Source organism: Sorghum bicolor, chromosome 9 (assembly GCF_000003195.3).
Source record: "Sorghum bicolor cultivar BTx623 chromosome 9, Sorghum_bicolor_NCBIv3, whole genome shotgun sequence".
Lineage (NCBI taxonomy): Eukaryota > Viridiplantae > Streptophyta > Magnoliopsida > Poales > Poaceae > Sorghum > Sorghum bicolor.
Genome location: NC_012878.2, coordinates 56,924,634 through 56,950,099, shown reverse-complemented (window position 1 = coordinate 56,950,099; position 25,466 = coordinate 56,924,634). Strand labels below are relative to the sequence as shown.

The following is a 25,466-nucleotide window of genomic DNA, read 5'->3' as shown; positions in this document are numbered from 1 at the left end:
ATTATCCGCAAGGCACAAAGACAGTAGAGGCACATAGAGGTGTTAAGTCCATAGAAAAGCTCAAACCGAAAACAACAACTCCATAACTAATAGTGGTCTATTAACAGGTGTGTTTAGATCCACCGAAACATTTTTAGCTGTAACTATTAGCACTAGAGAATCCAACTAATACTAGTTAGCAACTCCATAGCAAATTGTTAGTCTATTAACAGCTATGTTTAGATCCACTAAGATTAATTTTTAGCTGCTAACTATTAGCACTAGAGAATCCGACACATGCCCTAAGTCGGATTAGATTGCCCTTCGCTCACACAACGGCTAATCCATATCATCTTCCATCGGACTCCACAGGGTTCAAACCCTGCTTTATCAGTGCTAATCTGTCTACTTGGCATCCCTAGCGAAGAGCAGAAGGTTCAAATCCTGCTGATTTATGTAAATCTGCCTACTTGTCATCCCTAGCGAGAGAGATGGGTCCTTCCCAGTTCCCAGTTGCCACTTGGGTTGCTAGCATGCCACGCGTGCACAGCACAGTTACACACTGATTGCAAAAATTTGTTATCAAGCAATACATATAGAAGACATTAAAGTGCAAATCAAACATAAATCATATAATCTGCTCCTTAGGAATGTCTAAACAGCCAACAGATAAATTTCAAATTTGGTTACTACCATTATCCTTCTTATTATACCCCTATCTGTTTTCAGATCTTGACAGATCTCCTGGATGAAGAAACATACTGAAGCTACATCAAAATCAAACAGCTATTTTTTATCCTTTGGCTAATTAGGAGGGCTCTCCAGTTTGCTGTTCTTTGTCAGGAGATATATCCACTTCGTCCACAATTCTGAACCCAAGCTCTGACATGTCTTGCTTTGCCATCAAGTTTCTGAGGAAGATAAATAAATTCAGAGATTTCAGAACTACACGTAGAAACAATGATTTGTAATCATAAGGGAAAGAGCAGCAGCAAACAGAAAGAGAAGCAAAAACTGAATCTTGCTAGCCAGCAAGCATTTTTAACACCTTGTTATGAGCTCAGAAACTAAATTTCAGAAATCAAAGATGGTAAGGGACCCAGGGCCAGTAAGAATTTCCAAGATAAATCAACATAATGTTCTTTCTCAAAACAAATCAGCACATGAACTAAAAGTAGGAGCTTCCCACTTGTGCTTGGCGAACAGGTTGCTTCACATAATCACCAAACACTGACCTCGTTGTGGCACAATGCACATGTGTTGCACTTGCACCCGAGTATGCAAACCACTGAGCATGCCAGGAGGCCAGACTAGGTTGCTGTAGGCTAATGTAGCAATAACATTTACTTCACTCAACAACTGAAAAGGGATCATAACATGATGTAGCCTGGGGAGCATGTTCAATAAATCTCAAACTACTAAGTGCCTAAAACAGACATATTTGCCAACCAAAATAAAAAGATGTTGAAAGCATTTGAGTGCAAAAAACAGAACTAATTTCAACCAATGTCTAGTGTGGTTGCCTGGTTGTGGTCGTTTTGTTTCTTTTTATGGTTTTCGTAGCCTCCTCCTAGTTTTTGTACATTTTGTATGTATTTTTTCTTAATGAGATGACATGCAGCTCTACTGCGTTGCTCGACCAAAAAAAAAACAACCAAAAGGACTATCTAGAAACATGGATAGTTACCGATATTTTAACTTTAGTTCATACAATTAATACATTTGCACAGCTTCTTTGAGGCATAATTTTTGTAGAATGTAGTATGCTAAGTGCAAAAGCTAAACTATCCCTATTTTTTAGTTCCAGGGACCCCTGTCTATTTTGCATTTCAGCCACAGCCAGGACAAGTTCATGTTTACAGCACTTCATCATAGCCACCCGGGCTTACCCAAGATATTGCTTCGCAAGATACAGAGACCCCCACCGAATACCACCGATATATCACATAAACATAACAGCGAAGATCACAGAAATTACCATTAGGTTTAGACAATTATGTACCTATATCATGATAGCTTTTACAGGTCTGAAATTAGCATATATAAGAACTAAGTATACTAACCTCTCCATCCGACATTCCAGATACTTCTTTGAGAACAGCCGACATTTTTCAGACTGGAATCCTGTAGATTTCAGGCAAGAAAGATAGTCTTTCTTCTCCTGTTTGAACAGTTACTATCACTACTTATGTAACAAGTATACAATGACAGTGGTAACTGATGAAGAAGTTATGTAGCCTTACCAAGTCACACTCATGTAAGTGATCCAATGGGAATACACCTTTTTCAGGAGGTACAGGCCTCACCCCCCTATTTCCACCAAAAGCACCACCTGTTAAAACTCACAAATTTTCGTCAAATAAATATAATTAAAAAAATAGTAAATACTACATATGAAGTGATTTTAGGAGCTGAACACATAGATCAATACACCTCATTACCGGCACTCATTTGCTAAAATGTTCAGGTTTCGATCAGGATTAATCAAGAATGAAAGGCCTCCAGGAATAAAGTCTGATCTCTAGCAATTGTGTGGACAATGCTCAGCACTGCAACAACACAATAAAGGCACAGGTCAGCGATGCTAGTAGTGTGTCTAGCATTAACACAGTTCATTTTGTAATAAGCGCATTATAATTGGTAAGTGCAGTGTACAAAATATATCAATTGAAACTTTGGTTTGGTATCAGTAAATACCATGTCTGCCAATTTAAAACAAATTGCAGGCTGATTAGACAACCTTTTAGTGCACTACCAGAATAATATCAACAAGTATCACAAAGCCAAACTTTTAAATAGCCAACGCAAGCATTTGTTTTACTGATGTTGTTTGCAAGTTGCAACAACAAACAACCACCGGATGCATGAAGCTCTGAAGATGCATTTGAACAAGAGTGGCCAATGAACTGACATGCCTAGCGTGAATTGGTGAAATTGCACGCCTAGGGCCAGCATTTAATCATCTAAATCACACACAGGTTACATACATATATATAGACATCAAAAGCGCTAAAATTCAAGAGGTGGGCATTGTGCAATTGAAGTTTTAAGTAAATATGAAATCAAGAACAGGGGATTGCGTGGCTTTAGGTGCACGAGTGCAGTGACAGAGCTGGTGAATTTCCTACACCATTAATAATCGTCTAAATCACCCACAGGTATACCGATTGACAACAATTGTACTATAAATCAAGAAACTGGGGATTGTGGCATTGTGCAATTGAAGTTTAAAAGCAAATACGAATACTCAATTACCCAGATATCAAATACCTGTCTGTCCCGCGCGCAACTGGGCAACGCGTGTCCGCCTATCCACCTGGGCACCGCCGGCCGACAGGCGGAAGCCACACGACGGCACAAGAACGGCGCAAGGGTTTGCCCGCGCGGCCGAGCCAATTTTGCCCGCCTCCTGTGCCAATTCGCCGCGCCGCTCGCCTCGATTTGCTAGCTCCGGCGAGCGGCGACCACCGACGCACTGGCCAGGCGAGTCCGCAACAGGGGAGAGGACCAGGGCCGCCGGCGCTACAGCGCCTCCCTTTGCTAGTTGCGGAATTTTGGGTGTCCTCTCTGGATCGCTGGTCCCACTTGTCATTGGGAGACATCCCGGCAAATGCTGGAGCCTGGACCCACTTGACATAGGGAGACATCCAGGCAAATGCTGTGAAGTCGTATAAAAACACAACCTTCCCACGGACATCAATCAAACCCTAAACCCCTCTGCTCTCCCTCTCGCGCCGCCGCCATGTCGCCGCCGCAGCCGCCACACACGGTGCCCCGAGAGACGGTGGCCAGCGCCGTCGCCTCCCTCACCAAGTGGATGAAGAAGCGCGCCGCGGAGGCGCGCCCGAACCTCCTCGCCGACGAGCGCGACGACCTCGTCGTCCTCCAGCTCTCGCTCCGCCGCGTCCCCGCCTCGCGCAGCACCAGGCCACGCCTCCTCCCGCTGCCGCATCCCGTCGTCGGGCACGACGGTGCCTCCGTCTGCGTCATCTCGGACGACCGCCCCAAGTCGCGGTCCCCTTCCGCCTCCGACCTCCTCCACGCGTCCAAGTCGCTCCACGGTCTCCCCGTCTCCGAGGTCATCCCGCTCTCCACGCTCCGCACGGACTACCGACCCTACGAGTCGCGCCGCCGCCTCGCGGCCTCCCACGACCTTTTCATCGCCGACCGCGCCATCCTCCCGCTGCTGCCTCGCGTCCTCGGGAAGGCGTTCTACTCCACCAAGAAGGCTCCGATTGGAGTCGATTTCACCCGCGTCGGTTGGCCGGAGCAGGTTCGCAAGGTCCTTGGCTCTGCTTTTCTCTACCTGCGCTCGGGGACCTGCTCGGGGATCAAGGTGGGTAGGCTGGACATGGAGGAAGCGGAGATCGTGGACAATGTGATGGCCACGGTGGAGGAGGCTGTCGAGAAGGTGCCAAAGAAGTGGGCCAACGTTAGGGCGCTGCATCTGAAAGCTGTGGATTCAGTTGCCCTACCAATTTACCAAGCTGTGCCGGAGTTGGGTATGAAAATCGAGGTGCCTGAAATTGTTGGGTCTGCGGAGGTCATTGATGCTGCAGAAGCGGAGACTCGCGGGAAGAAGAGTGACAAGAAGAAGGCGAATGATGGTGCCAGTGGAAGAGTGATATTTGGCAATATCAGTGCCAAGAGGAAGAGGAATAAAAAGGAGCAGATTGAGGAGGATGTTGTGATGCAGGAAGAAGTTCAGGTGGAGACAGAGAAAAAGAAGAGGAAGAGCACTGCGGTTTCTGCCGATGACAGTCAGAAGGTTGACAAGAAGGGGAAAGAGAAGGGTAAGCGTGGTTTGGAAAATGAGAAGGTTGACAAGAAGGGGAAAGAGAAGGGTAAGCGTGGTTTGGAAAATGAGGTGAAAGAAGCCAGTTTGGACAAGAAGAAGATTAAGAAAGGGAAGACTGAGGAGAGGAAGAAGAAGAAGAGCATGAAGGGTGATGGTGAAGTTGGTACTGATGAAATACAGGAAGATAAGAAGATCAAGGGGGAGAAATCGGATGGCAAGACCAAGAAGTTGAGGACCAGGGTAAGAGTATAATGTTACAGCTGATATTACTGTTGGAGATGCCTGTTCAAATAGTTGATCGACAATGTTCTTCATATTGGCAGGCTGGTTATTCAAAGTATCAATGAATTGAGTTAGTTATAATTGGTATCAGCCTGAAGAACCATACCAGGCTTTACTTGAGAAGACCACCTATCACTTATACCGCAGAACTTGGGTTCCCCAGAGATTTCTCCTGAAGTTGTTTCTTCAGTTTTGTTAGCTTAGTAGCTCAAGCCTTTGTGTTAAGTATGGCGAAACTGTTTCTTGCTAAGACTGTACTTCGCTCGACTTGCAACAATTTTGTGTTGATTTTCTAAGAATATGCTTATGTTGTCCTGCTCTCTCTGAATCCATTTGTCTCCTTAATAACCATGTCACTGTTGTCCAGATTTGAGCTAGTTTTGTTATCCTTTGTACATGTATTATGAACCATTACCATCGTCTTCATGGTGATTGATGATACTCTTAGTTTTGTGGGCAATTGGGTTACATTATGATACTCTTAGTTTTGTGGGATCACAGCAATTGGGTTACGATCCTAGATTGAGTTCACTTCATTCCATGAATGCTGTGCATCCTTTCAAGAAAAATCTTCACAACAGCTTTTGATTTATTTACTCTGTTTGCATACTGGATGGAAAAACAGCTGCATACTGGATGGAAAAACAGCATCTGTGTTCTGGTGCTTCTGAACATCCTATGTTGAGATGGCAGTTGAATATGTAATGGCAGTTGAATATGTAATAATTGGATTCACTGATCTTGTATACTTGAAATGATAGAGAACACTGTTGTCATCGTAGAGACGTAGGCCTTGTTTAGATCAAAAAGTTTTTGTATTTTGATATTGTAGTACTTTTATTTTTATTAGACAACATTGTCTAATCATGGAGTAACTAGGTTTAAAAGATTCATCTCCAATTTATAGGTAAACTGAGCAATTAGTTTTTATTTTTATTAATATTTAATGCTTCATGTGCCGCTAAGGCCGTAGTAGACTTTGGCTATTATGATGAGTGGTACTGCTATTCTTATTTTTCACTTATATGATGGCAAGAAAGATGATAGCCAGCCCAGCACCAGGGCTGAGCGAGTTCACGGTGAGAAATGGCCCAGATGGCGCTATAGCACTCGTGTCGCAGACGGGGTAGCTTCAAGCGTCAACCCAATCTTCTCTTCTGATCAAACTTGTTCGGCTATCCTTTGTCAAAAAAAAAAAAAAGTTCGCTTATCAACACGACGCAGCCGGCACTCGTGTCGCCTGCACCTGCCTTGCCGACGCCAATCACCAGATGCCAAGCCGTGCCTCTGATCACGAGAGTAGAGTCAACACCCCAGCACGACGTGCTCGTGTCGCGCCATCTCTGGCAGCCGCCCAACGCCGCAGCATGGATCTCTGGTCTACTACGCGCCGCAGATGTTGTCGGACCTCGGACGCGTTGCATTGATCCTGGGGAGGCGACGGCGACGGCGGCGTGCGAGTCAAGAGGCCAATATCCCGGACCCATACGCGATGGAGATTCGAGAAGAAGCCGCTGTTGGCGGTGACGATAAGCTCAGAGTAACGACGACTGGCGCGCGGGCCCCGCCCGTCGGGCTTGGACGCCCGCCCGCGATTGGCGGGCCTCCCTCCCGTTCCAGAAGTACTGGGGGGCGAAGGGCAGCAGCAAGCAGCACGCGCCCCCACGCATGGCGTGCCACGGCTCGCGGCCGCGCCCCCCACGCGGCGCCCATGCGCGCGCCCTCCCGTGTGGTCGGCCTCGGGCGCCTCGCGCGCGTCACCGGTGATTCGGTGACCGGATAAGCCTATTCAGCCGTCCCATCCCTCCGCTCTCCCGCTCCCGGATCGCCGCGAGCTCCTTTTTTGACTCGCGTCGCATCTCCTCTACGCCTACTTTGGATAAGCCCATTCGGAACTTGGAAGGTTGAGCCTCTGAGGCGCTCGCTCTCCTGCTTTTTAATTTCGCCGACGGCCGCCTGGCAGATACGAGGACACGGCTCGGCGGGTTTCCTAGCAGCGTTCAGGGAGCTCCTCCTTCCTTCTGCTCTGGCCACGGGGGCTGGGACGTAGAGGTACGTTGGCCTTCTTTCTTGTACGGGCGATGTGCACGCGGGGCGCAGTCTACCTACCAACTGCATGCGGCCCAAGTGTTTGTGGAAATGCCTGGGTGTGTGATTGGCGGTTTCGCTGCAACTTGTCTCCAACTCATTCCACGTGCGTGTTCGAGTGCATTGAGGTGAAAAATAGTTAATTTTTCATTCAAGTCGATGTGGATTGAGGTGGATATGGTATGAATTAAGATGGATACGGTGCAATCCCGAACAAGATCTTAGGAACTGGCTGATGCACCTTGTTGTTTTGATTGGCTCATCACATCATTCCTTAGTCTCATTTCATCCGGGAATCAAAGTTACTACTTATCTGTTGGGCCCTTGCCCACAGTAATGTATGCTTTGCCTTGATCAACATGTGATAGGTTTTCAGTGAAACCTCCACTATTTTTTCCTTCTTGAGGGTGTTAGATCGTGGAAGAGGTAGCTATGATGCGATTGGGCAACGTCAATGTTTTTCCGCTAGCAATGGGCATAATTGTTGTTAGTTTAAATGTCAATTGCACAATGTTAACTTGCCTCAAAGTTTATTTAAAAAACAAAACAAAAATCCATGTATGATCAGTCAGTGGTTCAAAATTGGTTCTTTATACTAGATTTTCGTGCACAGCCATATTGGCAGTGTGGATAATCCCCTGTCCGACTGAGATGTTGATCTTCTCTTGCGTAGTTGTGTCATATCATAAAAGAATAGTCTGAGGTCTATTATGCAGGTAAGGAGATAACTCTCTTGTATCCATGAATGCGTTTGTTGATACATGCTGAGCTCTTGATGCGATTTTTTCCCCCTTTTGTTAGGACAAAAATGTACCATCAGGGGTGACACTCTCCTGTATCATCTGCTTGGGACATAGATGGATGACTATTTTTCACGCTTCCTAAACCTTGGTTGGCAGCTAAGACAATACTTGACAGAATTAATAGGTACCAGGACCAACAACTTGAGCTTGTATATATCTTCGTTCACAAAACTACTTGGGATTTGGGTAGCTGATATTTTAGAGCACCTAGCCATCTTGTTTCTTTTGCTGATTCTGAGTTGCAAGTTCCTAAGTACAGGATTCCTAGTTTCTTTCCTTTATTTATATGAACAATTAGTTTGATGCTTGACTACTTTCTATTAGAAAGTAGTCCGAGATGTATTATCATTTTGAAACACACATAACCTTCTATTTTTGGAGGCATTGTGGTTAGAATTTCGGAGGCTTTGACTGGATAAGACATGTTTGATGAATGATGAGACAAATCCTTCTCAAAACTAGAGAAGCCTGAAATTTTATGTTTTTGTTGTGTTTTTATCTTTTTTTTATGTGTTTGTTTTAATCCTAGCAGAAAATTGGCTTCGGTCCATTGATTGGATTCCTCAACGTCTTGGAGTCCAATTCTCTGCTAGCCATGGTGGATCATTGACTGGCACCATAGGATATTTTCATGAAGGGGCATTTGCATTATCTGTTGGTTATACTACTACAGAAGAGCAGACTACAAATGGAACATCTGAAGGCACAATTTTCAGAAAAGGACTTTCCAGTATTTATGAAAGGTTCAGTTTTCTTATAGCTTCATCAATCAGTAAGCTGATTACATCTGTTGTTGTCTTGTGTCTCACATTCACTTTGCAACTTTTTGTGTTGTTAGATCATATGTCAGGTCTTCCTATCTTTTACATGGCTTCAGGCTGGTACGAAGATTGGCATTCAGTGTGCGAGATCAGTGGAATCTGTTTTCAAGTGAAGTACATGGCAAACTAACCAGGTTAGTTAATGCCTTCTCTGTTCAGACATCTATATTTGCTTACATGTTGCATCTTGTGGTCTGAGGACTTCGTGTAAGTTGCATCCCAGTTTTCTTTGTTCTAATTAGTTCTAAGATATGTCATTTTTCTATCACAGGATCTTACATCGTTTCTGGACAACACTACAGGGATCTTGTGAAGATATAGGATGGCTGCAAAGAACTCGGGCATCACTTTGTTCAGTTGATGGGACAGGTCGCTTCAAGGAGATTTTGCATGACATCAGGTGATCTTTTTGTGCCCAGTTTTAGTGAACTCTGACACAAAAAAAAAAACATTACACACTACCACCTTTTTTTGTAGAAAGCATTTGTAGCATGCTTTCAAATACTGCAGTGTGGAAATTTTGAGCATAAACTACCAATTAAGTTGGACTGGAAGTAATTAATCAGTTCTGAGAAGGCCGGCAATACTAAAAGCTGCTTTATGTTTCAGAAATGGCATACACTGCCTGCCTGATACACTGGTTTACTTATTTATTCCTGGTGAGATATCTTTCTCAACATAGCTGGTTTCTGCGGATGATCCTTAAATGCCATTGCTTACAAATTATCCCGTTTGTACAACTTTATGCAGGCCTTTTTAGCAACCACAGTCCACTTTACTTCACCAATACGAAACGATTCTTTTCAAAAATGGGATTGGCTTGCCATATTGCGAAAATTCATAGCGAGGTAATTGAGCTGAAGGGTGACATGCAAGTGTTCTTTTTTTTTCCTAGTGCTAGGTTTCATTCTTGCTTCATATTATGTCCTGAAGCAGCTGCTGCTTGTACTAGTATCTCGTACTGTTACTTACCATTTGCTTTGTCTAGGCGTCAGTAGAGAACAATGCGTGGGAACTGAAACAATACATTGAGGAGCTCTACTGGGGATCTGGTAAGCAGGTTCTGCTCCTTGGCCATAGCAAAGGTGGAGTTGATGCAGCTGCAGCTCTTTCGTTGTACTGGTCTGAGCTCAAGGGTAAGGTTGCTGGCCTGGCGTTGGTTCAGAGCCCATATGGTGGCACCCCGGTCGCCTCAGATATCCTTCGAGAAGGCCAGATCGCTGATAAGGAGACAAGGAGGATCATGGAGCTCATCGTATGCAAACTAATCAAGGTCCCTATCATGAACTGTTTCTCAGTCAAATCCGTTGTTACAAAATTGTTCATCATTATCTCATCCATTTCAGTCTTAAAAACAAATGAACAATTGCAGGGTGACATCAGGGCCTTGGAGGACCTCACATATGCTAAGAGAAAGGACTTCATCTCCAAGCACAAACTCCCCATCGATGAGCTGCCGATCATCTCCTTCCACACTGAAGCCAGCACCGCGCCCACGGTGCTCGCGTCACTGACTCATGTCGCCCAAGCCGAGCTCCTCCCATGGCTACCCCTGCCACGGTTCTTCCTATCTGCATCTGAGTTTGTCGAGTCAATGCTCGCTTCTCTGAAGGTCCCCGTGGTTGCGCCTGTGTCTGCAGCCATGGCGCTCACAGCCCTCCACCTGCGGCTGCGCTATGGGGAGAGGAGTGACGGGCTGGTGACACGACGCGACGCCGAGGTGCCTGGGTCGGTGGTGGTGAGGCCCGAGAGGAGGCTGGACCACGCGTGGATGGTTTACTCCACGCTGAAGATGGGCAGCGCTGAGGCCGATGCAAGCGAGATGTGCGAGGCTCTGCTGGCCATGCTCGTTGAGATTGGCAGGAAGAAATTTCGCTGACCTTCTGGTCATCTGGAGTTCTCGATGGTTTTGGTTATATATGCACAAATGTGTCCAACTAGATGGAACTTACTACGAGTAGCATAGCACAGTAGCAGTGTAGCACTATCTGTTGTCGCACACACTACAAATGATAGAAATCACGGAATATTACAGTCTTTACAGGGAACAGTGGAAATTAGATTTATTAGCAATTATACTGTGGCAATATGCAATTTTGTTTTTGACGAGCCACATGCTACTCTGGTTATGTAATGTTATTAACACTTCACATTTTAATTTAGTTCTGTTTGGAATGGTTTTGGTCTTTGCACACGGCTTTATTTTAGTAGTTGAGAGTCACTTAAGCCATACCGATTGCCAAATAAAGCCTTAACCCTCTTTGTCAGGGTTTCGGTTTCTCAAAGAACATCACGTTTTGGTGTTGTCGGCTTCTGAACAAAAATAGCTTTAGCTTCACCGTTTTCGTTTGGTTTTAGCTTTAGAAGCTGTTCTCATGCGTGCACGCTTGGATAGTTTCTTACTAGTTACTACTGCAAAAGAGGCTTTCATAAATTTCACGCAATTGTGAAGATCAGCTGGTTAGGTTTTTTATGGTGGAACCTGTCTATCTGGGTTTAAGTTCTCAACCTAGCGCGAGTGCTCGTATTTTTCTAGATTTATTTTAGAATTTAAGGCGCTATATTTTCAGTGATAGGCGACGTCTCTATTAACAGGACAGTGAGGCGCCTGTAGTAATTTTGTGAATCTAAGTTTTCAGTGATAGGCGACGTCTCTATTATAGGGATAGGATTTTACGTAGGTGTGTTCAAAAGGACGAGTGTACATACGTTGTGAGTGTTTATGTTGTACTATGTGATTCTCAAAAAATATTATGATATATCTTTGTAGCCTCAGGCTGATCATTTTTGAGTACGAAGTTGGTAAGTAAGTCACTCGTTTATAAACACACAATCTCAGGATACGCATTTGAGCCTTTAGGCCTTAGTCGACTCTCCCTTCACTCTTTTCAACGTGTAGATCAATGAAAAGTTTGTTTGGTTACAAGCTTGTGTCGAAAATGCTTATACGAGAGGGAAACTAACTTTCGTATTGTCTATGCATGATTACTGTACAAGTATTCTATTTTGTTGATATGTTTATAATTTCAAATGAAAGTATATAATAATAGTCCACCTGATTGGCTGAAAACACAGTGATGAAAGAGTTAAAAGAGAATAGCTATTGCTACATGACTTTGCCATAAATTAACTAATCATGGTAATTAGGCTAGACAACAACCTTGCTAGAGCTAGGAGCTCTATTTCATCAGGGCACTCACAATACATGAAACTATTAGTAGTTTTATAGCATAGGATACCGTACCAAGAAACCATCTTTCCTAATGCAAGATTTTCTATAGTACACCATATAAACAGTGATAGAAACTATATTTGCTCTTCCAATAGACTACGAGTAGATTCTTATCCATTGATAACTGTGAAGACCCAGTTTCTTAGTTAGACCTAGTTTATTAGATTTTCTCCTTCTCTCTTCATTAAATCACTTATCACATCAGCAAATTGCCTACGTGACATTGTAATTAATACCCATATAAACTATCATAGTTTTTTTTATTATGAGTGTCCTCTCGTAGGGCTAAAAAGATGTGGTTTATTCAGGTTTCTAGTTCATTTTAGGCCTTGTTTAGTTTCCCCGAATTTAAAAACTTTTCAAGATTTTTTGTCACATCGAATCTTACGGGACATGTATGAAGTATTAAATATAGATTAAAAAAATAAGTAAATAACTAATTGCACAGTGAGGTTGCAAATTGCGAGAGAAATGTTTTAAGCCTAGTTAGTCCATGGTTGAACAATAAATACAAATGAAAGTGCTACAGTATCACAATCCAAAAAAATTTTAGATCTAAACGAGGTCTTAGCCCTTGTTTAGTTCCATTTTTTTTTTGCAAAATAGACACTATAACATTTCGTTTGTATTTAATAAATATTATCCAATCATGGACTAATAGGCTCAAAAGATTCATATCGTAAATTACAGACAAACTATGTAATTAGTTATTTTTTTAATTTATATTTAATGCTTTATATATATGTGGCGCAAGATTTGATGTAACGAAAAATTCTAAAAATTGTTGTAAAATTTGTGATGAATTAAACAAGGCCTTTAGTCCCACACAGTCTCCTGCAACTGTAAGCTTTCACCCCCCTTAAACCCTCGTCAAAACCGCTGCTCACCGAATATTTCCATTTCTACCCTTTCCTCGCCTCCGTCCCCTGCCGCCGCCGCAGCCATGGCGTCGCGGCGCTGCCTCCTGCGCCTCCTCTCGAGCCGCCTCGTTCCTCAGAGATCTCAACATCTTGCACCGGTCTCGATCGCGACCCGAACCCTGACCTCTTTGTCCGAGCCCCTCGGCTCCCCAGCTCCCCGGGCCCTCGCCTCCCCCCGGCTGTACTACCCCTCGCGCTGCCACTTCGCGACCCGCTCCTCCGGCGACGAGGACGACGAAGAAGACGAAGAAGAGCACTACGACGACGAGGGGAGCGAGGGGGAATGGGGGGACGAGGAGGAGGCGGTGGCGGCGAAGAAACCGAGCGGGAAGACGGAAGAGGAGAAGGTAGCGGAGGCGGCGGAGATCGGCTACAAGGTGTTGGGACCGCTCGGGGCTGACGAGAAACCCTTCAAGCCCTACGAGCCTGTCTTCGCTGTCGTACAGGTCTGCTTCATTTGGCACCAGTCTTTCTGTTTTTGAGGCTGGGGTTTGGATCTGGTGCGTGATTGCGTGTGATTATTTCTGCCTGCAGATCGGCTCGCATCAATTCAAGGTGAGCAATGGCGATTCCATCTTCACGGAGAGGTTGAAGTTCTGTGATGTGAATGACAAGGTAAGAATTGCGCTTCTAGTGCGACCTGACTTTTGGCTATGAGCCTGTGACTTTTGTGACTAATAGTTGTGATGTTTGAGGTTACGTTTCACTATGGAACTTTATGTTCTTTCCTGCTTCATGTAATATCTTCATATATAGTTAAATTGCAATAAGATAATGTTGCTATACTTGATGGTGTAATGATATTTAGTTTCCTGAATTTGTTATGGAACCCCAGTGATATAACTCTTTTTATCTACTAGGGCGTGGACTATTGAAATTCTGCTCAAAGTTATGTTGAAACTGAACCTTGGAGAATGTATTTTTAGTCTCACAATTTCTTCTGGATTCCTAGATCATGATTATAGCATCTTGAGTTGTGATTAGTGCATTGAGAAGTATTATTATTCAGGCCTTGTTTTAGTTGGATATATGTAGTGTGTCTGTATGTGTTTTTCTGATGGTTTCTTTAGTCTATTAGAAACTACAAGTTAAGAAGCACGTTCTACTATGTGGATTCATGAATTCCTTTTATGATTCTAGCAACCAGCATAGGTCTCTCTGTGACATCCTGTGTATTTTATTCTATTCATGATTTGCTGATGATGCTGTTCAATGCTTGACTTTACTGCAGTTGGTCCTAAACCGAGTTCTCATGCTTGGTTCGCAAACTCAAACAGTTATTGGGAGACCAATACTACCTGATGCTGCTGTTCATGCTGTTGTAGAAGAACATGTAAGATGAATAGTTGAACACTAATTTCTTGAACTTTGTTTTTTGTTGCTACAACATTTTTCACTGATGAAATTTATGAAATGATTACTAAACTCAGTTTTATCAAAACAAATCAGTAAAGTGTATCCGCTCGATTAGTAGAATTTTGGTTTGCAAAATATGTGTCATGCAATTTCTGTGTATCTGTGCAGATTTCAGATTTATTTGAGTGTATTTATTTTAATAATTCGGTTGGTTATTGGTCTGCATGCCTATCTACTTACTAAGTATTGACTATTTAAATCTATTGAGTACTGATTTTGATGCATTTGAAGTGGCCTAGCTGATAGGACTATAGGAGTAGTCACATTGCGCCGGAGAAGCCTAATATCCTTATTTCAGTTGCGACTCAATCATCTGCAGTCGGTACACATTTTCTAGTGCATGTACCATTATGCTTGTTTGACTTGATGATTATAGTTTGTAACATGTAAATCATGCATCTCATTCTTCATTAATCAAGTCTTGTCCTGAAGGCATGTTCAAGTATAGAGTGGTAAAATGTTGTTGTGTATCTGCTCAACAGAAAATTTACAGTTTACTGGATATTTGCTGCGGACTACCTATCTGATCTGTTGATGACCATGTTGGGTTGCTTCATTCTTATGCTTATAACTTCAATGACATCTGATGAGCTTGAGTTATAGTACTAGTTATAGATTTTGCTGGCACCATATGCTTGTATACATTTATAAACCATGGTTTTCTATTTTTTATAATTACCGAAGATAGGAGCACGAACAATATATCTTTGGCATTACCTTGCCAGAGCTCATTTTGACGCAATTGTGTGTTGTAACATATGGATGTACTGATTTGAGTTAAATTTCTCTTGATAATCTTGTCAGGCCTTAGATGCAAAAGTGATCATATTCAAGAAGAAACGCAGAAAAAATTACCGCCGAACAAAGGGCCATCGCCAGGTGCATTTTATGCTGTTTTTTGTTTCACTAGTATACACTGTACCCCAAAGAAACCAATGCTGTTTTTAGTTTCACTGGTATACACTGTACCCCAAAGAAACCATTAATGTTTTCTTGGTACATGCCTTGTCCATATGTAGTTCATGTAATTCTTACTGTATGCTGTAACCTTTTACAGGAGTTGACAAAACTGAGAATAACCAACATTGAAGGAATAGATAAGCCAGAGACTGCTGCTGTTGCCGCCTAAATTCAGGGCAAAGAGAGAAGTAACAGCGCGATTTGTTTATGGCAGCAAGGCCTGCCTAGGCAATCATTTTGGCCGGTCTTATAAGTTCAGTCAGATTTTGATAGTCGATACCAGTGAAATGATGCTTCTTTTCTTGTTAATTCAAAGGTTAGAAGCTGTCAGCATTCGGACTCGGGTACAATATCTGACATGATGCCAATGCACTGAGCAGTTTGGGTGGTGTGGATCGGCTGTTGTAGTTTACAGTGACACTTATTTTTCATTCTTGGTTAGCTTTTCTGTGCACATCCTTTATACATGTGTTCTGAACTTCTGATACGTCAGTTCCATGTTGATTACTAGAGTGTAATAATGAAACCGCAGTGCTTCGTTTCTGCCTGGTTCGATGTCTGAAACTGTAAGCCCTGGCCTGTGCAAATGTAGCTGCAAACCTTACGCTTGCCTGCACTCTTGGTCTTGGTATCTTGCGAGAATTTGCAGCTTGTAAGTACCATCCAGGGTGTTTGTTTGTTTTGTTTTTTCCTCCCTATATTGCCCCAGCTTCCAAGTGCCAATGGACCAGTTCAGAACTGAAAGTATCCCGTTCCATTTGACGCGTTAACCTTGCACATTGCCATCATTTGATAGACTGTAGACTGATCCTAATCTGAAGACATGTCGCTCTGTCGGAGTATCTGTTCGCTGCGGATAGTCCCGAGCTCCGTCAGCTGCGCATCTGCAGTCGACTAGATACGTTTTGATTGAAACTGCACTTGTGTCGCCTCCTGTCCCTTTCTGTATGGTAATTATTATTTACACTTAAATAAAAAAATACTAATCCTTCTTGACCTCTCACGTTCTCTCGAGTCAACGAGCAGCCAGAGGCCGCGTGTTTAATTATACATTGGGCAGATTTTTTTTCATTTTTTTAAATAAAAAACTTTCTTCACCCTAGCATCCACTTAGCAAATCACAAGGCATTATTTACGTTATGATGGAGGTGGCACTAGCAGCACCAAGGAATACTTTTTTATTTTTTCATGCTTAGATTAATCGCTGTTGAGTATGATAGTTTTACTGATCTGCAGATTAATGGATTCGATTTTAATCGCTAGTGCTGCTGGTGTGCTTGGTGATCGCTGCGGCAGATTGGACCTGAGACCTGTGGATGTGGACTCCTTTTGCCGCCATTTCGTGTGGTCGAGGTTGCAAACTTGTGCTTAGCTTGACAATTATGTCTACGTATACATGGATGAATGCAGTCTGTTTTTATTTATTTATTTATTGTGAAAATCCATCAACGAAAGTATGTCAGGCGTATATTGATAGAGAAGGAACTAAATACAACAAAAAAGAAAATATCAGCCTACACGCCGCAGGAAACAAGTTTTTTTAGCGGAAAAAGGGGAGGAGATTTCCACAGTAATCTCTTCAAGGAGAGGAATGGCACGTGGCTGTGAACGTCGGAGAACCAAGATTTTTCAACCCAAACTTCTAAAGGATAGATACTTCACTGCAATGCCTGCCACCAACAGGGGAATCGAAGGCATCACCATTATAGGCAACAACCAAAGCTTGGGCAGGCTTTTCATCTGAAAGCCTTTAGAGTTACCAAAATCTTTTATTTTTTTTAGCACAAATGGCAGTAACTCTACCTTTCAATTAACCCAAATCTTGCTTTGTTGTGGATCCTCGTAGCTACGCTGAACCGTAGTAAACCGTCGAAAAAAATCTTACCATACAATGTTCATCCGCAGTGTGATCAATCATTCTTTAATGGCCTATTTGTATCCTATAAATCAAAACTAATATCTAGAAAGTACTTCTTTTCCGAAACAAAAAAAAAGGCCCTGAGTCTCTTTGGTCATTCACATTCACTATGTTTTTCCAATGGAAGAAATCAACTGCAGGGCCTGTACAAGGCCAGGCGCTTATTGGCCGCGAGCATGCAGCAAGCCCAGCGCTTTACGAACGCACACGGCGCTTCGCGAAGCAGCGGCGCAGGGACAGGCTCTTCGCAATCTTGCGGAGAAGGACGCACGTAACGACCAGCAGTTGAGTACATGCAAGCGTTTCACACAATTGTGGGTTAAATTTTTTAGAGGCGCTTATAATAGTTTAGTATTTTTCTCTCTTTCTATAAGAGCCTATGCATTGTACAAGCTCTTAGTTGCTGTATCTTTTTTTTTTACAACTGCATATATTATATATTAAGCAGCTATTTTACAGAAAGGTCCTCCAAGAAAGATCAAATTATATCTGGGTCCAAAGACCGGATAAGCACGACAGCTACAACGAAGGCGTTGACGACGACGGATTCGCCGGAGGGGGGTCGTAGAGGCGCCGAAGGCGCATACACCCAGGTGGAAGGCCGCGCCAAGCGTCGGTTGAGGGTGGGACGACGGAGCCGGTGATGAAGCATGCGCCAAGCGACCGAAGAATAAGGTTGTTGCCGTCGCTGGGGGAAGAAGAAGGAGCTCCAAGTCTGGATCCCGGTGAAGACGAAGTCGGTGCGACAACGCCACAAGAAGAGCTGTCTGGATCGGCGGGAGCGATGGCTGCATAGTAGAGAAGGCGGAGGTGGGACGCGGTGGATGCGGGTCGGAGAAGCACATATCTGGGGGTGGCGCGAGGAAGGCGAGGTGGAAGAGGAGAAGGGGGAGACCGAGCACAGATATGAGGGGTGGCGTGAGGATGGCGAGGTGAAAGAGGAGGGGGAGACCGAGCAGCGGAGGAGCAGATTTATTTTATTCAAACGTACCTTGGTAGGAGCCTCGTCGGCGACGGGAGCTGCAGCAGCAGTGACAACAACGGCGACGGCGAAGGCAACCACCAGGGGAGACCTCATCGCGGGACTCCTATAGGCTGTACAGGAGGGAGGGAGGGTGGGGGCCCCTTTCCCTACCCGGTGCGGCGAGGACTCCGAGACCGAGAGGGAAGGGGCCAGAGAGTGGCTGGACGGCGGCGGCGGCGAGATCTATTCGATGGGGGAAGAGGAAGGAGAAAACGCACCAGGCGTCACTTCCGTGTATCAACACAGATAGCCCCTTTCACGGACATTCACTTTGCTCAATAAGCATGCATGCATCCCATTCCAGACATTCACTTTTTGTATATAACTAACCTCTACAAACGGATAAACAATTTGGCTAACAAACATTCACGAGAACGCACGGGAAGATCCAATCCAAACCAGCATGCAACTGTCAAGGATCATGATGATCTTTGCAGATAGATCTTGTCTTGTGTACTGAACTCAACTGAACTCTGCCTCTGAGCCTAGGCGTGTGGTAGCATCAGGCATCAGGACCCACCCAACCCAGGGCTAATTGGAAGCCGTGTTCATATACATCGCCTCCACCAACACAAAGTCGCCACGCCAAAAAGTCAGAGCTGAACGCTGCATAATGCGCAAGGGCAAAGCCACTTTAGGCAAAGCAAAGCTAGGGCGCCAGCCACCATTGGTGGGTGTCATCGCATGATCGCAGGTTCCCATCCCGGGGCTGTAATGGAGGAACTGTGCTGAGCATTCACATTGGAGATGGAGCATATCCTCTTCTCAAGCACCTGCATTTGGCTTAGTTAACTGACCTGGCGCCCTGCTTTGCATCTCCCTTTTTGGGTGCCTCCACATCCCCCACCTCCTGTCATGGTCACTCATGGAAACAAGCAGAGCAGATCGAGCTTATCCAATTCCATCCTTCTCCCTGCATGCTGGCTGCAAGCAACTTGCAAAGCCTCCTTTTCTTTTCTGTGACAAGAAAAAAGGCCATTGCTTGTCTCCCTGTTGATTGTTGATCCACCTTCTTTTGGCACTGAAATACAGATGCAACTGAACACAAATTCAGCACACACTTTTGAGCTGAAAAATGTCTCGGTTGTGTATGTATTGTGGCAAATTTAGGCTAATGGGGGTAGCATATCTGCATGACTGCATAGTATGCTGGGAGAGTGGTCTGAGACCTTTGCCTGTAAGGTCACATTCAGAAAATCCAAACCTTCACCTTTGAATGTTAATTAGGAGCATAACAGAGAATATGCTGCAATAGTGGGCTGTGCTTTTTTCTTTGTAAAGTTGGTCTCAGGAAGATTCTGAGATTATTCTAATCTGAGGAGTTTTCTACTAAGCTTCCATTCAACAAACGTTAGTTGATCTGCTTAGTGCTGAATTGTTTGGAAAGTTGATGGCACAAAGGATGGCATATGCTGCAAGAGTTACCTGTACTTTTGGTATAAAGCTTGTTGGTTTAGGGCTATAAAGATTATTTCTACAAATAAAGACTCCATATGATTATTATTTTAACTCCATGATCAATTGTACTGCACATGGACTGTACTACCATCCTGAAAAGAATGTACTGCCTTCCTAAAACATACATGATACATCAATAAACACTTTGCAACATCATCTATCGATGACGGTGCCCCGCAATTTTTAAGCTTTCACCAATCCATATTGCTATTATTGTAGTTTTGAAAAACATGGAAAATGCCACAATGAAAGGAGTCAGGAAGAACAGAGGATAACAGGAATAGACACATTCGCTGACCTAAATGCTTTAGTAGGCCCATTAGGCTTAGTGGCTCCAAGATCTAGTGGGAATTGCACAGGTGCATCACTGATTGCCGAGTTGAACATGGCCCTCGTGCCATGACGAATTAATTTGGTGGGGACTAGTGACCTACTGCTGAGAGAAAGGGAATTTGATATGGAAGCAGCAGAGCAGCACTATGAACAGCAACATTGCATTATGCAAACAGTCCTCCCATTGCTATGACATTTTATGTCATCTCAATAAAAAAAATCTTTTTGGTGCCTTTAATTAGCTATCAAGCATTGGGCCTGATGATTTTCAGGAAAAAGAGGACTTCGTTACACATGCATGTGCAAACTGTGCATGTTCAGTACGTCCAGAAAAGGATTTCTGCGTGTTGTGCAATGCGCGATCACAGTACGGAACAGTGGTGACTTCGGACTAGGATTAGTTGAAGTTTTGTTAATGGTGCAAATTGGATCTACACATGGCGTAGCTGTTCATGGCGGGACAATATCCTGCAGGTGTCTTTGAAGGGAGTGTTTGGCGGGGCTTTTTCTAAGGTGTTTCTTTAGAGAAGCCAGAGCCGTTTTAGAAGAGCCATAAGAGCTGGGGAGAAACCCTACCAAACAGTCTCTAAATCTTTGAACAAAAGAAAATCTACGCACAAGCATATGATAACTGTTGATTGAGTAGTAATATAGTAAAAATAGATGTTTTATACAATTGGGTTAGACCTGTTAGACCATTGATCCATTCTGTTTTTTTTCAAAAAAAGGAAATATTTACTTATCTTAGACAATTAACTAAGGCTTCGTTTAGATCAGCTTTATGAGCTGCAATAGCTAGAGGGAGCTAGCTAATAGCTTTCTATAAATTAAGTGGTTCAATAGTTTAACAAAGCTATAAGTTCAACTATAAGTTGGGTTGTTTTGATCAATTAGAGCTTTTTTTAAGTAGCTAGCAACTTATTTTGGTCAATTCAAATAGGGTCGACACCTCATGGACTCTGCAAGGCTAAAACATATATAAAATAAGAAAGAGACGACATCATATATCATGTCGCCGTTGACTACAAGTATAACTTAGAGGGTGTTTGGGGCTGCTCCACGAACTCTTCTCCATAAACTCTGTCGTAGAGCAGCTCCACAAAAACTGGAGTTCGTGGAGTACCTCTTTAGGTGCTCTCACAACTCCAACATTTTTTCTCGAACTGAGTGCGTGGAGCTGAAACCGTTTTGCTAAAAAAACGTGGAGCGGAGCAGTCCCAAACACCCCCTTAATCTTCATATTCAGTTTCTTATGCCACCATAATAACACATGAACTATGAGAGGAACTCCCAAAACAATGCCTTCGAGAAGGACATGATCGATACGCATATGCATTGTTGTTGCCATGATCCAACTAGTGAAAGCTAGACTATATAGGTTTTCACCTTAGGGAGAAAATCCTTCTAACTACAAAACTAAAGCAAACCTAGGGATTTCTCCTCAGATAGTTAAGGAATCAGGACCCAACAAGTACAACCAACTCGAAGTCCCTTGGTGCTACTTCCCCTTCTTTCAGAGCCAATGCCGTCATACTACGCAACCTTTGACTAATTGCTACCGACCATGAGCATGCAAATCATCTTTAGATGCAATCCCAATGATGAACTTGTCATGAGCTAACCATAGACACATGCCCAAAATCCGTAGGGTCTTCTAATATATATGTGATCCCTTCTAGAATACATTTTGGTTTAAGGAAAATTTACAAACCCTATACATTTAGGCCGTTCTAAAAAAATGTAAAATTTTACAGATTCTCCGTCACATCGAATCTTGCGACACATGCATGGAGTATTAAATATAGATAAAAAATAACTAATTGCACAATGTAATTTACAAGACGAATCTTTTGAGCCTAGTTAATCCATGATTGGACAATATTTATCAAATACAAACGAAAGTGCTATAATGTCTATTTTGCAAAAAAAATAGAACTAAACAAGACCTTAGAACTTCCACCGTAATGCCAACCCAACCCGTGCTGATGACGTGTCAGTAGCTCAATGGCTCAATGCGCTTAATGTTTCTTTTCTTGTGCCATGTAACTAGTAGTTGACATGTTCATGACGAAAGGCAATTATGCTTCGTATATTATGGCAGATGCGCACTCTCCCTCCACTCACCATGCATTGTCCTAGTGGAGCAATGCAGGTGCAAATCACTTTCAGAAAAAAGACACTAAGCCCTTGTTTAGTTCACCCCGAAATCCAAAAAATTTTCAAGATTCCCCGTCACATCGAATCTTGCGACACATGCATGAAGCATTAAATATAAACGAAAACAAAAACTAATTACATAGTTTGTCTGTAAATCGCGAGATAAATCTTTTGATCATAGTTAGTTTATGATTTGACAATATTTGTCAAATAAAAACAAAAATGATATAGTAGCGAAATCCGAAATCTTTTCGGAACTAAACAAGGCCTAAACTAAACATGCACGACTGCTCTGAATAATTTTAGATATTCCCTTCCGTACTATAATATAATAATCCATTCCAAAAATTTAAAGAAAAATTTAAAAATACTTAAATAGTACATGTACCCATAGATTAAATTTAATTAAAGAGTTTTTTTTTCTGAAATTATACTTTTCTTTCATTACAAACTATAGAAGTCATAATGCTGTATTCCAAAAAGAAATTAGTAGTAATCAAGTCACAAAAAAAAGAAAAAGAAATTAGTAGTATGGCGTGTCGATAATGCACTCTCCAGAGAAAGATGGAATTGGGAATGTTTCTTCGGCTCATGCTTTTGCTGACCGAAGCATTTTAGAGCCTCTTTGAAACACATGAATGTCACAAGAATCATACAGAAATTTCATAGGATCAATCTATTTTCACATGAAAAACACAAAAAAAATGCCCACATTCTAAATGGAGCCTTAAACTATATAGAGCCATTGCCCACTCAGACTCAAGCCATGATGCCAAATAATATGATTTGTCATATTTCTTTCTTGGAGCCCAGCGTGGGCTAGGAAAATGTTGGTAAAAGCTTATTAAGAAATCACGCGTCAAGAAGTGTATATATTATGATCCTATTTGGCACAACTTTATAAGTTGTTATGAGTTGTTTTTTTTTTTGCTAAATATTCATTTTTGAAATAGCTTAATGGGTGAAGCTTCTTTTATGCTTTGGCAAAGGAATGGAGAGAGGTGAAATTGGATTAAAAAAATAGCTTTTCATAACTCTTTCCCTCATTTCCCTGTCTCTACCATGTATGAAGCTATTTTACTAATTTTTTTTCAAAACATCTCAACTTTATTAAGAAAATTGTTCGTAAAGTTTTTTTTTGAAAAAAAGAATTACAATAATAAAGTGAGCTATATCAAACGAGACCTATATATATTGATAAATATATACAAAGAAACCGACTGATCAACGACGACAAGTATAGCACTCGTGAGGAGAGTACACGAGACAAGATGACAACATGAAGAGGCACACAAGAAAAGTTTGAGACAGGCCAGGTCAACTTTAGGCTTGCCATGAGATCTCAGGCTCGGCGCGTCAACTCAAAGCAGACATGAAAAGTATGGTTGTTAACTTGGAATCTATCTACCCACACTCTTCCGTAACATAACAAGATGGATGACATGGAAATATGGAAGCATATTCCGCAGATCATCCGAAACCATTTCGTTTTCAGCATTTACACGTACACCTCCCTTCCATGCATGTCCTCTAGAATATCCACCTGAGATACCTCAAAAAGTGTAGCCAGCACATGATCCCTTGAGTTGAGCACGCCACTTGCCGGTTGCCGCCCTCTCTCTTCAGTTCTTGACTTCTGGTCCTCACTACCATCACCGGCCACCACTCTAGACGTCACTTAGACCTTGTTTAGTCGGTGAAGTAAAAAATTTTGTGATACTGTAGTATTTTTGTTTGTTTGTGGTAATTATTGTCCAACCATAGACTATCTAGGCTTAAAAGATTCGTCTCACAAATTTCGTCCAAACTGTGCAATTAGTTTTTATTTTTGTTTATATTTAATACTTCATGCATGCGTCTAAAGATTTGATGTGACAGGGAATTTTGAAGAATTTTGGGGTTTTTGGTAGAAGTAAACAAGGCCTTATTGAAATGCAGAAAAAATTACAGAAATTTCACATGAATCAGTTTAATTTTATAGAAGAAACCATAGAAATAAAAAAACTCATGTATTCCAAGCATTGAGACAAGAAGAAATTCGGGCGATGCAATTTATGGTTGCATTGCAATGACGCAATTTGCCGTTTTTTTTATGCGTTTGATGAGAGCTGGAAACCGAAAAGAAAGGCTGGCACTAAGCAAGCAAAAGGAGAGGCCATCGTGTGTGTGGTGTGGCAGTAGTGTCGTTGCGCCGCCGGCTGCTTGCACTTCCAGCGGTGTTGCAACGGCCATGTGGAAGGGATATTCTGCAGGCGATCCCAGGATCCTGTAAAGGATGGGTGCACTTCCAGGGGCAGGGAGTGCAGGATTATTGCTGGGAGCTTATATTATGGCCGCCAGGCCGGTTTGCTGAACTATATTTTTTTTTAAAAAAAATTTGCTTTCTGCTGTGAACCGCAACACAAAGCCTCATTTGAAGCTCAAGAAAGGGGTTCCCATCTGAATTTTATTTGGCCCTTGCGGTCCGCGGTAACGTTTACAAGATGTTTACATTTTGAGAGATGGTGTTTGCAGGTTAGTCGGCCAGCTTAACATCCTAGTGCGTCACGGAAGCTCAAGGTGTAGGTCTGTCTTCTAGTGGCATGGGTGTGTTTGGATGAGAGAATCAATTTAGCTCCTTGCTAGAATCGGCGGAACGTAGCCTATCTAGAAATGTTTCTATGTGAATTAGAAGAAAGCATTTTAGCTTTCTTCTGAACTAATAAAAGAGAAATGACATTTTGGATGTTTTGCTTGATTCTAGTTGTCCTGATCTGAATCTAGCCAAGTAGCCAAATAATTTTGATAAATTATTTTGATCGCTAAAGAAACATAATAGGAATTCTAAAAGTTTCTACGCCAATATAGAACCTTACTAAACACGTCCTTATACGCTATAATCATGAATAATAGAGACTATTTTTTGAATCTAAAATAAAAATATACAACTTAACCAAATATCAGTTAAGATACTTTTACGTAACCTTGCTCTAAAAATCTATAGTTATTTTAGGCTAGAGCTCGCATTTATATGGTCAGAACAATGGCTATGCCAACAGTTAATTTGTGGACATTTCCACAGTACTTTTGAGACGCGGAGCGGCGGAGCTGAGAACCACCAGCGAGAAGTCCGTGGGATCAAAGTGGCAAACTTGTACCGGCAACAAATACGAATTCCAGGGCAATCACGATGCCAAAAGTAGAATCCGATTCGACGAGACACCGGGAAGAGGAGCCCAATCGGTAATCGATTCCGTTCAGCTCCTGATTGATTCAGCTCCACCGCGAGTTCGGTCCG

The 25,466-nt window shown here is 42.8% G+C and overlaps 4 protein-coding genes and 1 long non-coding RNA gene across 9 annotated transcripts; 3 read left to right on the top strand and 2 right to left on the bottom strand.

Annotated features, from left to right (window-relative positions):
* Positions 585 to 3,574, bottom strand: LOC8074580 (cytochrome c oxidase assembly protein COX19). Its single transcript, XM_002440185.2, has 5 exons — positions 3,250 to 3,574; positions 2,421 to 2,528; positions 2,223 to 2,311; positions 2,043 to 2,140; positions 585 to 890 (listed from the first exon to the last, which is right to left on the bottom strand). The coding sequence occupies exons 2-5, from the start codon at positions 2,428 to 2,430 to the stop codon at positions 788 to 790; spliced, it is 300 nt and encodes a 99-aa protein (XP_002440230.1). The 5' UTR covers positions 2,431 to 2,528; positions 3,250 to 3,574; the 3' UTR covers positions 585 to 787.
* LOC110430218 (ribosomal L1 domain-containing protein 1-like) lies at positions 3,672 to 5,527 on the top strand. Its single transcript, XM_021447467.1, has 2 exons — positions 3,672 to 5,017; positions 5,101 to 5,527. Exons 1-2 carry the CDS (start codon positions 3,722 to 3,724, stop codon positions 5,122 to 5,124), a joined length of 1,320 nt encoding a protein of 439 aa, XP_021303142.1. The 5' UTR covers positions 3,672 to 3,721; the 3' UTR covers positions 5,125 to 5,527.
* On the top strand, positions 6,060 to 10,960 carry LOC8074579. 5 transcript variants are annotated; one of them, XM_021447464.1, is made up of 10 exons: positions 6,060 to 7,111; positions 7,821 to 7,863; positions 7,949 to 8,074; positions 8,483 to 8,693; positions 8,789 to 8,905; positions 9,043 to 9,171; positions 9,381 to 9,430; positions 9,522 to 9,619; positions 9,760 to 10,044; positions 10,144 to 10,928. In XM_021447464.1, the coding sequence occupies exons 3-10, from the start codon at positions 8,005 to 8,007 to the stop codon at positions 10,648 to 10,650; spliced, it is 1,467 nt and encodes a 488-aa protein (XP_021303139.1). In that variant the 5' UTR covers positions 6,060 to 7,111; positions 7,821 to 7,863; positions 7,949 to 8,004; the 3' UTR covers positions 10,651 to 10,928. The 5 variants fall into 5 exon arrangements, with proteins under 5 accessions (XP_021303139.1, XP_021303137.1, XP_021303140.1 ...); XM_021447462.1 differs by lacking the exon at positions 7,821 to 7,863; XM_021447465.1 differs by lacking the exon at positions 6,060 to 7,111 and having other exon boundaries at positions 7,118 to 8,074; positions 10,144 to 10,331; positions 10,412 to 10,960.
* LOC8074578 (50S ribosomal protein L21, mitochondrial) lies at positions 12,876 to 15,907 on the top strand. The gene is made up of 5 exons (XM_002441456.2): positions 12,876 to 13,369; positions 13,458 to 13,538; positions 14,155 to 14,256; positions 15,144 to 15,218; positions 15,397 to 15,907. Exons 1-5 carry the CDS (start codon positions 12,947 to 12,949, stop codon positions 15,466 to 15,468), a joined length of 753 nt encoding a protein of 250 aa, XP_002441501.1. The 5' UTR covers positions 12,876 to 12,946; the 3' UTR covers positions 15,469 to 15,907.
* Positions 17,618 to 18,796, bottom strand: LOC110430219. Its single transcript, XR_002447539.1, has 2 exons — positions 18,209 to 18,796; positions 17,618 to 18,064 (listed from the first exon to the last, which is right to left on the bottom strand). It is a non-coding gene; the product is annotated as an uncharacterized LOC110430219 (long non-coding RNA).

Coding starts and splice junctions, on each gene's coding strand:
- LOC8074580 (XM_002440185.2), bottom strand. Junction 2,141..2,222: donor ACTTACATGAGTGTGACTTG/GTAAGGCTACAT, acceptor CTGTTCAAACAG/GAGAAGAAAGACTATCTTTC. Junction 891..2,042: donor CTGGAATGTCGGATGGAGAG/GTTAGTATACTT, acceptor TATCTTCCTCAG/AAACTTGATGGCAAAGCAAG.
- LOC110430218 (XM_021447467.1), top strand. CDS start 3,722: ATGTCGCCGCCGCAGCCGCCACACACGGTGCCCCGAGAGACGGTGGCC. Junction 5,018..5,100: donor CCAAGAAGTTGAGGACCAGG/GTAAGAGTATAA, acceptor TCATATTGGCAG/GCTGGTTATTCAAAGTATCA.
- LOC8074579 (XM_021447461.1), top strand. CDS start 8,005: ATGGATGACTATTTTTCACGCTTCCTAAACCTTGGTTGGCAGCTAAGA. Junction 9,172..9,380: donor GAGATTTTGCATGACATCAG/GTGATCTTTTTG, acceptor TTTATGTTTCAG/AAATGGCATACACTGCCTGC. Junction 10,045..10,143: donor TCGTATGCAAACTAATCAAG/GTCCCTATCATG, acceptor GAACAATTGCAG/GGTGACATCAGGGCCTTGGA.
- LOC8074578 (XM_002441456.2), top strand. CDS start 12,947: ATGGCGTCGCGGCGCTGCCTCCTGCGCCTCCTCTCGAGCCGCCTCGTT. Junction 13,539..14,154: donor TCTGTGATGTGAATGACAAG/GTAAGAATTGCG, acceptor ACTTTACTGCAG/TTGGTCCTAAACCGAGTTCT. Junction 14,257..15,143: donor ATGCTGTTGTAGAAGAACAT/GTAAGATGAATA, acceptor TAATCTTGTCAG/GCCTTAGATGCAAAAGTGAT.